Here is a 15,714-nt window from a genome sequence, read left to right as displayed (position 1 = left end):
ACCCAGCCAATTTTCACTGTAGGACCCGGCCATTTTTTGAACATCTGACCACTGTCACTTTAAACATTAATAACTCTGGAATGCTTTTAGTTATCATTCTGATTCCGAGACAGTTTTTTCGTGACATATTCTGCTTTAACAAAGTGGTAAAATTTCATGGTAACTTGCATCCTTTTCGGTGAAAAATCCCAAAATTTGATGAAAAATGTGAAAATTTTGCATTTTTCTAACTTTGAAGCTCTCTGCTTGTAAGGAAAATGGATATTCCAAATAAAAAAAATTTTGATTCACATATACAATAGGTCTACTTTGTGTTTGAATCATAAAATTGACAAGTTTTTACTTTTGGAAGACACCAGAGGGCTTCAAAGTTCAGCAGCAATTTTCCAATTTTTCACAAAATTTTCAAACTCACAATTTTTCAGGGACCAGTTCAGGTTTGAAGTGGATTTGAAGGGTCTTCATATTAGAAATACCCCACAAATGACCCCATTATAAAAAACTGCACCCCCCAAAGTATTCAAAATGACATTCAGCAAGTGTTTTAACCCTTTAGGTATTTCACAGGAATAGCAGCAAAGTGAAGGAGAAAATTCCCAATCTTAATTTTTTACACTCGCATGTTCTTGTAGACCCAATTTTTTAATTTTTACAAGGGGTAAAAGGAGCAAATTTATACTTATATTTGTAGCCTCGAGTAAGCACATACCTCATATGTCTATGTAAAGTGTTCGGCGGGCGCAGTAGAGGGCTCAGAAGCGAAGGAGCGACAAGGGGATTTTGGAGAGTACGTTTTTAGGAAGCCCCTATGGTGCCAGAACAGCAAAAAAAAAAACACATGCCATACCATTTTGGAAACTAGACCCCTTGAGGAACTTAACAAGGAATAAAGTGAGCCTTAATACCCCACAGGTGTTTCACGACTTTTGCATATGTAAAAAAAAAAAAAAAAAATTCACAAAAATGTGTTTCCCCCCAAATTTCACTTTTTTGCAAGGGTTAATAGCAGAAAAGACCTCCCAAAATTTGTAACCCCATCTCTCCTGAGTATGGAGGTACCCCATAAGTGGACCTGAAGTGCACTACGGGTGAACTACAATGCTCAGAAGAGAAGGAGTCATATTTGGCTTTTTGAGAGCAAATTTTGCTCGGGGGGTATGTCGCATTTAGGAAGCCCCTATGGTGCCAGAACAGCAATAAAACCCCACATAGCATACCATTTTGGAAACTAGACCCCTTGAGGAACGTAACAAGGAATAAAGTGAGCCTTAATACCCCACAGGGGTTTCACGACTTTTGCATATGTAAAATAAAATTACAATTTTTTCACTAAAATGTGCGCTTCCCCCCAAATTTCACATTTTTGCAAGGGTTAATAGCAGAAAAGACCCCCCAAAATTTGTAACCCCATCTCTTCTGAGTATGGAAATACCCCATGTGTGGACGTCAAGTGCTCTGCTGGCGCACTACAATGCTCAGAAGAGAAGGAGCGCCATTGAGCTTTTGGGAAAAAAATTCTTTGGAATGAAAGTCAGGGGCCATGTGCGTTTACAAAGCCCCCCCGTGGTGCCAGAACAGTGGATCCCCCCCCCCACATGTGACCCTATTTTGGAAACTACACCCCTCACAGAATTTAATAAGGGGTGCAGTGAGTATTTACACCCCACTGGCGTTTGACAGATCTTTGGAACAGTGGGCTGTGCAAATGAAAAATGAAATTTTTCATTTTCACGGACCACTGTTCCAAAAATCTGTCAGACACCTGTGGAGCGTAAATGCTCACTGTACCCCTTATTACATTACGTGAGCGGTGTAGTTTCCAAAATGGGGTCACATGTGGGTATTTATATTTTTGCGTTTATGTCAGAACCACTGTAAAATCAGCCACCCCTGTGCAAATCACCAATTTAGGCCTCAAATGTACATGGTGCGCTCTCACTCCTGAACCTTGTTATGCGCCCGCAGAGCATTTTACACCCACATATGGGGTATTTCTGTACTCAGGAGAAATTGTGTTACAAATTTTGGGGGTCTTTTTTTCCTTTTACCTCTTGTGAAAATAAAAAGTACCAACACCAGCATGTTAGTGTAATTTTTTTGAAAATTTTTTTACACTAACAAGCTGGTGTAGCCCCAACTTTTCCTTTTCATAAGGGGTAAAAGGAGAAAAAGCCCCCAATATTTGTAGTGCAATTTCTCTCGAGTTCGGAGATACCCCATATGTGGCCCTAAACTGTTTCCTTGAAATACGACAGGGCTCCAAAGTGAGAGAGCGCCATGCGCATTTGAGGACTAAATTAGGGATCGCATAGGGGTGGCCATAGGGGTATTCTACGCCAGTGATTCCCAAACAGGGTGCCTCCAGCTGTTGCTAAATTCCCAGCATGCCTGGACAGTCCGGAAATGCTGGGAGTTTTTGTTTTGCAACAGCTGGAGGCTCCGTTTTGGAAACACTGCCATACAATACGTTTTTAATTTTTATTGGGGGGGACAGTGTAAGGGGGTGTATATGTAGTGTTTTACTCTTTATTATGTGTTAGTGTAGTGTAGTGTAGTGTTTTTAGGGTGCGTTCACACTGGCGTGTTACGGTGAGTTTCCCGCTAGGAGTTTGAGCTGCGGCGAAAAATTTGCCGCAGCCCAAACTTGAAGCAGGAAACTTACTGTAAGCCTGCCCGTGTGAATGTACCCTGTACGTTCACATGGGGGGGCAAACCTCCAGCTGTTTCAAAACTACAACTCCCAGCATGTACTGACAGACCGTGCATGCTGGGAGTTGTACTTTTGCAACAGCTGGAGGCACACTGGTTGGAAAACCTTCAGTTAGGTTCTGTTACCTAACTCAGCATTTTCTAACCAGTGTGCCTCCAGCTGTTGCAAAACTACAACTCCCAGCATGTACTGATCGCCGAAGGGCATGCTGGGAGATGTAGTTATGCAATAGCTGGAGGTACGCAACTACAACTCCCAGCATGCCGAGACAGCTGATTGCTGTTTGGACATGCTGGGATTTGCAGTTTTGCAACATCTGGAGGGCTACAGTTTTAGAGAACACTGCAAAGTGATCTCCAAACTGTGGTCCTCCAGCTGTTGCAAAACTACAATTCCCAGCATGCCCTGACAGCAAACAGTTGTTTGGGAATGCTAGGAGTTGTAGTTTTGCAAGATCTGGAGGGCTACAGTTTAGGGACCACTATATAGTGGTCTCAAACTGTAGCCCTCCAGCTGTTGCAAAACTACATATTCCAGCATGCCCAAACAGCTGTCTGTTCATGCTGGGAGTTGTAGTTTTGCAACATCTGGAGGGCTACAGTTAGAGACCACTGTATAATGGTCTCAAACTGTACCCTTCAGATGTTGCTAGGCAACTCACCGGCTTCCGTCGGATCCAGCCGCACGTCATCGCCGCCCACCGATCTCCGTCGCCCGCAGCCTCCGTCGCCCGCCCGGATCGGTAAATGGATCTTCGGCGCCGGTCCCCGTCGTTTCCCAGTCCTGCCCCGCCTATTGTGGGAGGGCAGGACGGGGAAAACGAAAGTAAACCCCCCCGCCCCTGATCTGCTATTGGTGGTCGCGTCTAGACCACCAATAGCAGGGATAGGAGGGGTGGCACCGGTGCCACCTCACTCCTATCGCTACAGGGGGTTCGTGGGTGTCTTAGACACCCGCGATCCCCCTTACATTCCGGGTCACCGGGTCACTATAGACCCGTAATGACCCGGAATCGCGCAAATCGCAAGTGTGAATTCACTTGCGATTTGTCGCGATCGCCGACATGGGGGGGGGGGGTCTAATGACCCCCCTGGGCATATGCACGGGATGCCTGCTGAATGATTTCAGCAGGCATCTCGCTCCGATCCCCGCCCGGCAGGGAGCGGAACTGCCCATGACGTAACTGTACGTCATGGGTCCTTAAGACCCAGGGTGTCGGGACGTACCGTTACGTCATGGGTCCTGAACGGGTTAAAATCACTTTTAAATTGGGCCAAATTCAGCCCGGCAAATGAGTCGAAATTCATTCACTGCGCGCTGGCTTCCTGTCTGTCAATCAAACAGGCAGGAAGCCAGCGCAGTAAAGTCCAGGAGCAGCCGCCCTGGCCGCAGCAGGCACGCAGCCTGTACCTCAGCCCAGATGGAGTCTGCACTCTCTCTGCAGACTCCGGTAACTGAATTGGATTCCCCGGCACGTCCTGCATCCGGATTCCCCGTTTCTCCACAGCTCGCCGCGCAGCCCAGAGTTCGCGGTCCCGGCTTCTTCTCCCCATCTGAGCGACCGGAGGTGAGGGGAGGGTGGTGGGGGCAGGAGGTTGGTATGAATGGGTGCCTCCAGTTGTTTCCCCACTACAACTGCCAGCATGCCCTGTAAGCCAATAGATGTCAGGGCATGCTGGGAGTTGTAGTTGTGAAACCGCTGGAGGCACCCTGTTAGAACTAAGGGCGGAAGTCGCCTCCAGCAGGCATCAGTGACGTGGTGCCTGCTGGGGAAGTCTGCCTGGTAGTGAGCACACTACCAGGCAGACAAAATGGCATTTATTAGTCAATAAATATAAAAATAAAGGCAGGGAGGGGGTTAGGGATAGAAGGGCAAAAGGCAGGGACAGGAAAAAAAAAAAGAGGGTTGGTGGGAGCTACTCTTTAAGTTTTGTCTCCTCCGAATTAAAGTTATTCACCTACCAAACCACGGAGAGACAACATTTAAAAATACTCCAACAAGGGGACAACTTCATTGCAGTCTTATCTCTATCAATCATGGTTACATCTGCAATTCATTTCATGCATTAAGCTCGATATTTGGCTGACATAATTAGCAAATTAACATAAGAGAAAGAAAGATATCCTTTAGATGAAATGAGTGCCCAGTGTAGTTTGAAGTGAGATCAGTTTTGCATACATTATTTAAATTTTCTTCATTACGCTGAAAAAGTTATATATTTTCTTTTAAATGATCAATGGGAAAATGTTTAAACGCCAATATTCTAAAACCTCTAAAAGATTATTCCCAGCATTAGCTTTATTCTACAATGAATAATAGCTCAAAAGCAAAGATAAATAAAAGTGTGGAAGTAGACAGGCCTGCAAAGACACTGCCTACATTCCATCCAATAAGTACAAGAATTCCTCAATTATTAACAAAAAAAAACACAAATAATAGATTACTACATTTGTGATATGAAGTTCAGAACTTTGATGTTGTAGCAAATGTGGATAACAAATGAAACAACATGCAAATCAGAGGCATACTCCAGATAAAACAATGAAAAGCCCAAACAGTGCCAGCAAGACCTACCTAACCTCCTCTTTCTATTTCTGTTGGTTTCTCTATATGGCAGGCCAATGTAAATCCCACAACTCTTTTCCTGGTGGACCTGATCATGTTCCATTCACTGTCCATTGTATAGGCTCGGCTCTGTTCATATGACGTTAAGCCGAATGTCTAACATATAAGCCAGAAAGAGTTCCTGACTTACATGCCAATCATATCTACAGGACTTCAGTGAAGTGATGGGGAACAAGAGTGTCCTTTTGGCTGGTGTTGAGCCATCATACTAATTATTTTGTATGGTATGGAATAACAAAGTAGACTAAACTATAGTAAAAAAATAAGCACATATTGTACTGTATTCATGCCATCTCCTATACTGTACACCTATAGGTATATAACATATACTCAATTTACACTCTGCCAGCAATAGATATTGTTACAGAATATGGCTCAGCTTGAGAAGGCCCTACACTGTTACCTACCTTCTTCTTTACGCTTTCTGGCTTCCTCTTCACTCTTTTCTTTCGCTCGTAACACTTCGTCTGCTTTTGCTAGTGAGAAAAAGAAAAAAATTAGACCATTATAATTTCATTATTTTTCCGCAGATCATCATGCATCATCATGCTTTAGGCAAAAGTTAAAGAGTATAGCAGAATGTTGTAGTGCTATAAACTATTAGCAAAAATAGCTACTAAAAATAAACCACAAAATATTAACTGGCGAGGGTACTAATATAACAGGTTCAATTCAATAAAAATCAAATGATAGCCTGTTATGGGTGTAAAATAATAAAATATTCTATACTCACCTTACCAAGTGCAACGCCAGTGCTTTTGTCTGCCCCACTTACTTCCCCTTAATACATGCTCTCCCTCCTCTGCTGATGATGTTACAAACCCACTACTGCCCACTCCTGTGAATAGCTGCAGTGTGTTCAGAATGTCATCAAGAAAGCAAAGACGGAGGACAGACTCAACATGAGCAACATGAGTATAATGTCTTTTATTTTCTTCTAGCTACTTAGTGCATCCATTCTTTTTAAAACAAAGTACCCTGTGATACTTTCCTGGAGCCAAACACAATTGGAGAGTTCACACATTAGGGTCATAAAGAGACTGAAGGAGCATGTGGTTGCACTCCACTGGCACCAACATAAGTCGTTAAATGGAACCAGTAATGTCACTTAGGTGGCAGGACATTTTTAAAGGCATTCTTATAGTTTGAGACTGAAAATCCTCTGATCACATGAGTATAGGAGCACGTTTAGGGCTTGCTGCGATATTGCCTAGGAGCTTTAAATATATTCTACCATCGGAGCAATGTGACAGGTACCATTTAAGATTGGGCAGCTGATGGCTGTCCGGGCATGCTGGGAGTTGTAGTTTTGGAACATCTGGAGGTCCGCAGGTTGAAGACCACTGCCCGAGCCTTCGTCATCATCCAGCCCCCCATCCCCCCTTTAGTTCTGTACTCCCCTCCGCTTAGCGGGACGTTCGGGTGAGCTGGTCCGGGCCATCTGTTCTGCAGGACCGTCCGGTGGGGAGGGATAGTCGTTCCGGGCTGTCCATCTTCACCGGGGGGGCCTCTTCTCCGCGCTTTGGGCCCGGCCCCGGAATAATGACGTTGCCTTGACGACGACGCACAGGGACGTTGCATCCCTGTGCATCGTCATCAAGGCAACGTCATTATTACGGGGCCGGGCGCGAAGCACGGAGAAGAGGCCCGTGAAGATGGACAGGCCGGTAAAGATGGACAGCCCGGAACGACTATCCCTCCCAACCGGACGGTCCTGCAGCACAGATGGCCCGGACCAGCTCACCCGAACGTCCCGCCGAGCGGAGGTGAGTACAAAACTAAAGGGGGGATGGGGGGCTGGATGATGAGGAAGGCCCGGGCAGTGGTCTTCAACCTGCGGACCTCCAGATGTTTCAAAACTACAACTTCCAGCATGCCCGGACAGCTGATGGCTGTCCGGGCATGCTGGGAGTTGTAGTTTTGGAACATCTGGAGGTCCGCAGGTTGAAGACCACTGTTAAATCAGACATTGACAAGCGGTGATGATGAAAGGGGTGGTGTGGGATGATGACAGGGTAATGATGAAGGGGGGATGATGACAGGGTAATGATGAAGGGGGGGGGATGATGAAGGGGGGATGATGACAGGGTAATGATGAAGGGGGGAATGATGAAGGGGGGATGATGACAGGGTAATGAAGAAGGGGGGATGATGACAGGGGGATGATGACAGGGTAATGATGAAGGGGGATGATGACAGGGTAATGATGAAGGGGGGATGATGACAGGGTAATGATGAAGGGGGGGATGATGACAGGGTAATGATGAAGGGGGGGGATGATGACAGGCGGTGATGATGATGAAGGGGCATGATGACAGGGTGATGATGATGAGGGTGTTAATGACGGGGGTCTGGATGATGACAGGGGGGGATCATGTGTTTCCCACCCTAGGCTTATAGTCGAGTCAATAACTTTTCCTGGGTTTTTGGGGTGAAATTAGGGGCCTCGGCTTATATTCGGGTCGGCTTATACTCGAGTATATACGGTATTTAACCTTGAATTGTGAAAAGAAACAATATGTTGTTTTGGCCCCAAGAGTGAAGGGTTAGGTAGTTTTTTTTTTTTTACTCATGCTATAAAATTGGCTACAATAAACAGTTTTTAACTATCATCGCTAGATTAAATGTTTTCTTCAGTTATTCAGATCGACAATATCGAAACTAGCCCAAGGGCAGTGCATTATAGAGAAGGAGGATGATGGATGTGACTTGTCACATGCCCTTCCTTCTACAGTCATCTTCTGGGCAGGAGTGTAATTCAAGAAAGCTTTGCGACAATCCAACGCACTTTGGGGAAGCCCAATGTTTCCCAAATAACTGATTGGAGATTTAACAAATCTGATGCCATTTTTCTCCACTGCTAAAGCATGCTCTGTCAAGCCAAGTGTGCATGTTTGTAGGGAGGTTAGGGGCCCACAGCTATCTAATAGTTAAGTGATTGGATTAGTGTCTGCACTAGCTTCTGTCACCCATCTAGTAAGGTATCTGAAGAGGCGAGCCCAGGAGGCAATGAACACCGACAAAATTTATGGGTTGGACAGTCTAATAATAAGAGGACCAGACCTTTTTTTTCTTCTACTTAATTAATTATACATTGCAAATTGCTAAAAGCTTTTAGAAGGTAACAAAACACTTCAAGAATAAAAAGGCACTGTAGTATCATCATGATCAGATTAAACAAGTACAGTAGTTAAAATGGAGGCTTTCCTTACCAACTTGAAATATATTAATGTATAAGTGTATACAAGATATACATGCCCATGTAAGTTTTATTTTCAGCAGAAAAGACAGTAAGGGTTTCTAAAAGTAAGTATAAAAGATTCACTGTGCGTAGATTATTTTCTCGCTCATAAAACCCTTTAAGAATACATTCTCCAAATATTGCAAAGCTCCAGCTTCCAGTTTAAACCATAATAGAATTAGATATTTTCTTTCTGATAAATCATGTGAACAGGGCTTTATTCCTATTATGACAGCACTCGTTAAAAGATTCCCTTTCCCTCTGGAAACCTCTTCCCTTATTACTTAATTATCTATTAGTTGCTCAACTGCAGGGGTTTTGAAACACTTTACTACAGATGTTAAAGAAGATTAAAAATATACAGCACAGTAACAGGGGACTATCAATATACTCTGTAAATTAATTAAATTTCTGTTCTAGCACATCATTTATTCCAAAGCATTAATGTCTCAAAGGAGCCATTCCCTTTTATTGCCATCTCACTGCCTGATGAGTGAACTAAGTGAAAATAAGTCTCTAATAGCATTATACTTGATGAAATATTAAGTTTAAAAAGTACTGCCTTGTCAGAAGAAAAAAAATTAAAAGTGAAGAATCTCAACTTTGACTAAAAGGGAGCACGCAATCCAGATAGATGACTATGCAGCATACACAAGTACATAGCAATGGTTACAGGCTCATGATGGGGAAGATTTATCAAAACCTGTGCAGAGAAAAGTTGCCCATAGCAACAAATGAGCTCACTTCTTTCATTTTTAAAGAGACCTCTGAAAAATGAAAGAAACAATCTGATTGGTTGCTATGGGCAACTGGGCAATTTTCCCTCTGCACAGTTTTTGATAAATCTCAGCCCGTGATGATGCCTATTTGTACACAAAAGCCAAACAGAGTTACGAGTTTAATGATGGAATCTCATTGTTGATTGCCCAATTCTAGGATGAACAAGCAGAGACTGGGCCAGAAGCCATATTAAAATGACAACGTGAAAGAGGATCCCTGAAAAGGAGATAATTTTATGTAACAAGGCCATGCATGCTTGGAGACTTGTTGAATAGCAAGGCCAAGCATGACTGGAAAGATCTCCAATATTAAAGGACAACTGCAGAGGTAAACATTTATATATGCCCGTGCCTCAAAAATAAACAAAATAAACTCATACATACCTTCCTACAAGCCCCCGTTGGTCCGGCACAGGCCTCACGGTCCGACAGTGCTGACGTCATTCCACTTCCTGGGACCAGGGACGCCGGAGAGCCGTCGGCGTATCACCGGCCGTAGAGATGTCCCGCCCCGGTCGGTGATAGGCTGAGCCCATTGTCATGTAAGAAGCCGGCCAGAGCTCCTTACATGACAGTGGGCTCAGCCTATCATAGGCTGGGCCGGGCCATCGCTACGGCCGGTGATACGCCGACAGCTAAGCGGCATCCCCGTCCCCAGGAAGTGGAATGACGTCAGCACTGCTGGACCGTGAGGCCTGTGCCGGACCAACGGGGGCTTGTAGGAAGGTATGTATGAGTTTATTTTATTTATTTTTGAGGCCTGGGCATATATAAATGTTTACCACTGCAGTTGTTCTTTAAGGCCAAGAATGACTGGAAAGATCTCCAATATTAAAGGGGTATTCCAGGAAAAAATTTATTTTTATATATCAACTGGCTCCAGAAAGTTAAACAGATTTGTAAATTACTTTTATAAAAAAATCTTAATCCTTCCAATAATTATCAGAGTTGTTCTTTTCTGTCTGACAACAGTGCTCTCTGCTGACATCTCTGTCTATCTCGGGAACTGCACAGAGTAGAAGAGGTTTGCTATGGGGAGTTGCTTCTTCTCTGGACAGTTCCCAAGACAGGTGTCATTAGAGAGCACTTATACAGAAAAGAACAACTCAACTTCAGCAGCTCATAAGTACTGAAAGAATTAAGATTTTTTTAATAGAAGTAATTTACAAATCTGTTTAACTTTCTGAAGCCAGTTGATATATATAAAAAAAAGTTTTTTTTCCTGGATAACCCCTTTAAGACCTAGCCTGACTAGAGAACTGTCAAAAATTAAAGGGCACCTGTCTTTACTTTCATGCTGCCTAACCCACAAGTTACCAAAGTTATCATGACATTCCCTAGTGATTTCTCCCTATCAGCCTTGATTGATAGACTTCTTACTATATCTAAATAAAAATATAAATCCTACAAACAATACACCACCTGTGTAATGTGTTACCTAAAACAACAAAGATACAAATCCTAAAGAATAAGGTACACTAAAGGTAAACAACTATATCCAAAAAAAGTCACAATTCTTTATAAACAGAAACAGCAAAAATTACATAAAATACATAAAAACACACAATGCGGCAAAAAAAAAGTCCTGCAGGGGAATGGCTAGTAGAGTGGCGGAGAGTAACACAAATTTTTCAATCAGAAAAATATATGATGTCGGAATCAGGTAGCTAAAAATGATGTGCATTGGCTGTAGCCAGCAAAATGACTCTATGCAGGCTAAGGGCTGTTGGGACTGTGCAATACTATTGTTTTATTTCCACCAAGCTTTACATTCATTGTCATATATTTTTTGCTGGCTTCAGCCAATGTACATAGCTTTACATGGAGTTAGCTCCCTGATTCCCACATGATATATTTTTCTGAGCAAAGAATTTGTGTTGCTCTGCACCACTCTTTACTAGCCATTACCCTGCAGGACTTTCTTTTGCCGAATTGCGTGTTTTTATGTATTTTACATAATTTTTGCTGTTTCTGTTAATAAAGATTTGTGATATTTTTTGATACAGTTGTTTTAGTCTACCTTATTCTTTAGGATTTATATATCTAAATAAAAGGAGATCTATCAATAAAGGCTGGTGGGCAGAAGCTACCAAGGATTCCCATGATGGCTCATGGTTTAGGCAGCATGAAAGTGATGATAGGTGCTTTTTAACCCCTTAACGACATAGGACGTAAATCTACGTCCTGGTGCCCTGGTACTTAATGCACCAAAACCTACATTTACATCCTATGCATGATGCATCGTGCACAGCAGGTCCTGGCTGCTATCAGCAGCCAGGGACCTGTCGGTAAAGGCGGACATTAGCGATTATGCTGATGTCTGCTATTAACCCTTTAGATGCGATGATCAATACAGATCAGATCATGGCATCTGCGGAAATGTAGCACTTTGAAGGGATGATCAGATCGCCTGCGGTACTGCTGCGGGGATCCGACCATGCAAGATGGCGGACCGAGGTCCTCTCACCTGCCTCCATTCATCCTCCTGGTGTATTCTTCTCTTGTCAGCTTTCCAGAAGACCAGAGAAGTAGATTGATGATAACCCTGAGCCGTGTTATGCACATGCATAGCACTGATCAGTATCTGCAATCTAAACATTTCATAAAATAGTCCCAGTGGGAACATTAAAAGTGTACAAAAAAAAAAAAAAAGTACAATAATAGTAACTAAGTAGTTTCTAAACATGGGTATCATTTTATTCGTTTTGATCCAAACAATGAAGAAAACATTTTTACAGCGTGAAAATGAAAATTGCGGTTCTCTTTTTTATTTCCTCACAATAATATCTTTTATTTTTTTTTTGCCATACATTGTATGGTAAAATAAAATATATAATTACAAAGTACAATTGGTCATGCATATGGGTCTATGGATGGAAATATAAGAGTTATGCTTTTTAGAATGCAAGGAGGAAAAACGAAAATGTAAAAATAAAATTTCCTGTGCCCTTAAAGCCAAAATGGGCTGTGCCCTTAAAGGAGTACTCGGTGGAAAAAATTTTTTTCATATCAACTGGCTCCACAAAGATAAACAGATTTGTAAATTACTTCTATTAAAAAATCTTAATCCTTCCAGTATTCATCAGCTGCTGTATACTACAGAGGAAGATAAATTGTTCTTTTCTGTCTGACCACATTGATCTCTGCTGACACCTCTGTCCATGTCGGGAACTGTCCAGAGTAGGAGAAAATTCCCATAGAATACCTCTTCTGCTCTGGACAGTTCCTGACATGGACAGAGGTGTCAGCAGAGATCAATGTGGTCAGAGTGAAAAGAACTCCAGAAAGAAATGCAACTTCCTCTGTAGTATACAGTAGCTGATAAGTACTGGAAGGATTAAGATTTTTTAAAATAAGTAATTTACAAATCTTTTTAACTAAAAAAAAAATTGACATATTGTTGATCGTATGCATCGTTGATCGTGATTGTATGCATCAGATCTCCTTGCTTAAACCCGCTGCAATCGGGAGATATCAGCTAGATAAGCAGGCACTATGCTTCATTCAATGATCAGCAGATCCAACATTTTCTTTGCATACTTTCACACAGAGGATTGGGTGGATGTGCCAGCCAGTGAAGCACAAGTCACCTGTTTCCTTGGCTAATATCTCAAGATGGCAGAAAGTCTCAGGAGGGAGACCCAATGCAATCAACTACTTTTGCCATGTCTAAGCAACATGTCAAAAGTTGTTTTTAATGACTGTAATGCTTTAAAAAGGCCATGCATGACTGAAGAGCTTTCAAAAATGATGCCTTAGCATGACTGGAGAGTTCCTAAATATTAAAGGGGTACTCCGCCCCTAGACATCTTATCCCCTATCCAAAGGATAGGGGATAAGATGTCAGATCGCCGGGGTCCCGCTGCTGGGGATCGCTGCTGCAGCACCCCGCTGTCATTACTGCACAGAGCAAGATCGCTCTGCACGTAATGACGGGCATTACAGGGGCCGGAGCATCGTTACGTCACGGCCTGCCCCCGTCAATACAAGTCTATGGGAGGGGGCGTGGCGGTCGTCATGCCCCCTGCCATAGACTTGCATTAAGGGGACAGGCCGTGATGTCATGAGGGGCGGAGCCATGACGTCACGCTGCTCCGGCCCCTGTATCGCCCGTCATTACGCACAGAGCGAACTCGCTCTGTGCAGTAATGATGGCGGGGTGCCGCAGCGGGGATCCCCGGGGTCCCCAGTAGCGGGACCGCGGCAATCTAACATCTTATCCCCTATCCTTTGGATAGGGGATAAGATGCCAGGGGCGGAGTACCCCTTTAAGATCAAGCAAGATTTTTTTTTTTTTTTTTTTTATCAACTGGTGCTAGAAAGTTAAACAGATTTGTAAATTACTTCTGTATAAAAATGTTAATCCTTCCAGTATTTACTAGCTGCTTTATGCTCCAGAGGAAGTTCTTTTCTTTTTGAATTTACTTTCTGTCTGACCACAGTGCTCTCTGATGACACCTCTGTCCATTTTAGGAACTGCCCAGAGTAGGAGCAAATCCCCATAGCAAACCTATCCTGCTCTGGACAGTTCCTGACATGGACGGAGGTAACAGCAAAGGGCATTGTGGTCAGACATAAAGGAAATTCAAAAAGAAAACAACTTCCTGAGGAGCATACAGCAGATGATAAGTACTGGAAGGGTTAAGATTTTTAAATAGAAGTAATGTACAAATCTGTTTAACTTTCTGGCACCAGTTGATTTAAAAAACAAATTTAAAAAAAATAATTCAGCGGAGTAAGGTCAAGCATGAATGGAGAGCTTTCAGCTAAGGTTGTATCTAGGGAGACTCAAAAGGCCTGGACATGTGGGGGCACTCTCATGGCACAAGCAGTAATAGTTAATGTTAGACTGCTGAACTACAAATCCACACATAGACATCAGCTCCAAAATGCATCTTTGCTGCATGTGAAAGAAGGCATAGATCTGTCCCTGATTAAAATGACTAGGATTCTGGATGATCTTTGTAAGGTTTTGGTTAACTGTCCCAGTCTGCAGGTGAGAAGGTACTATAGCATGAATGCTGTCTTATAAGATGAATGAAAACAGTTGGTCAGTTGCAAGCACCAAAGGACAAGATCTCGTCCATAATTCATTAATAAATGAAGCCATGACTCATGACTGATTCTCCTTTTAACCCCTTAAGGACTCAGCCAATTTTATTTTAACGTTTTTTTTTCCCTCCTCACCTTCAAAAAATCATAACACTTTTATATTTCATCCACAGACTAGTATGAAGGCTTGTTTTTTGCGTGACCAGTTGTCCGTTGTAATGCCATCACTCACTTTACCATAAAATGTATGGCGCAACCAAAAAAAATACTATTTGTGTGGGGAAAGTAAAAAGAAAACCGCAATTTTGCCAATTTTAGAAGGTTTCGTTTTCACACCGTACAATTTATGGTAAAAATGACGTGTTCTTTATTCTTTGGGTCAATACGATTAAAATGATACCCATGATAACATACTTTTCTATTACTGTTGCGATAAAAAAAAAATCGCAAGCTGTTTAACCAAATTAGTACATTTAAAATCCCCCTATTTTTAAGACCTATAACTTTTTCATTTTTCGGTTTAAGTGGCAGTATGAGTGCTCATTTTTTGCGCCCTGATCTGTACTTTTTATTAATACCATATTTGCTTACATAAAACTTTTAATACTATTTTTATTAATTTTTTAGAATAAAATAGCAGCTCTTTTGGATTTTTTTTTTTTTTCGTTCACACATTTCGTTTCACACATTTTATTTTAATAGTTGGGATATTTATGCACGTGGCGATACCAAATATGCATATAAAATATATATTTTTTACACTTTTTGGGTGAAATAGGGGAAATGGGACAATTTACGTTTTTATTGGGGGAGGGGGGGGGGTTTCAAATTTTTTAAACTTTTTTTTACTTTTAGTTTTACACTTTAATAATCCCCATAGGGGACTATTTATAGCAATCATTTGATTGCTAATACTGTTCAGTGCTATGCATAGGACATAGCACTGATCAGTATTGTCGGTCATCTTCTGCTCTGGTCTGCTCGATCGCAGACCAGAGCAGAAGACCCATGGAAGGCAGCGGAGGGGACCTCTGTCTGCAATTCTGTAGGATCGGATCGCCGTGGCAGCACTGCGGGCGATCCGATCATCCATTTTAGTGTCTGCAATGCTGCAGATGCCGTGATCTGTATTGATCACGGCATCTGAGGGGTTGATGGCGGACATCCGCGCGATCGCGGATGTCCGCCATTACGGGCGGGTCTCTGGCTGCTATCAGCAGCCGGGACCTGCAGTGCATGACGCGAGCATCGCTCAGATGCTCGCGGTTATGCACAGGACATAAATGTACGTCCTGGTGCGTTAAGT

General features: G+C 42.7%; 1 protein-coding gene across 3 annotated transcripts in view; it reads right to left on the bottom strand.

Moving 5' to 3' along the window:
- The window catches only part of RSRC1 (arginine and serine rich coiled-coil 1), a 378,613-nt gene that overhangs the window by 79,802 nt on the left and 283,097 nt on the right, over positions 1–15,714 (bottom strand). For all 3 annotated transcript variants that reach the window (XM_056565034.1, XM_056565036.1, XM_056565033.1), the window contains exon 7: positions 5,744–5,812. In XM_056565034.1, the coding sequence (XP_056421009.1) occupies positions 5,744–5,812 (69 nt within the window). The remainder of the gene's footprint in view (positions 1–5,743; positions 5,813–15,714) is intronic.

This window comes from Hyla sarda, chromosome 3, assembly GCF_029499605.1.
Source record: "Hyla sarda isolate aHylSar1 chromosome 3, aHylSar1.hap1, whole genome shotgun sequence".
In the NCBI taxonomy this organism is placed as follows: Eukaryota; Metazoa; Chordata; class Amphibia; order Anura; family Hylidae; genus Hyla; species Hyla sarda.
This window is presented reverse-complemented; position numbering and strand designations above follow the sequence as displayed.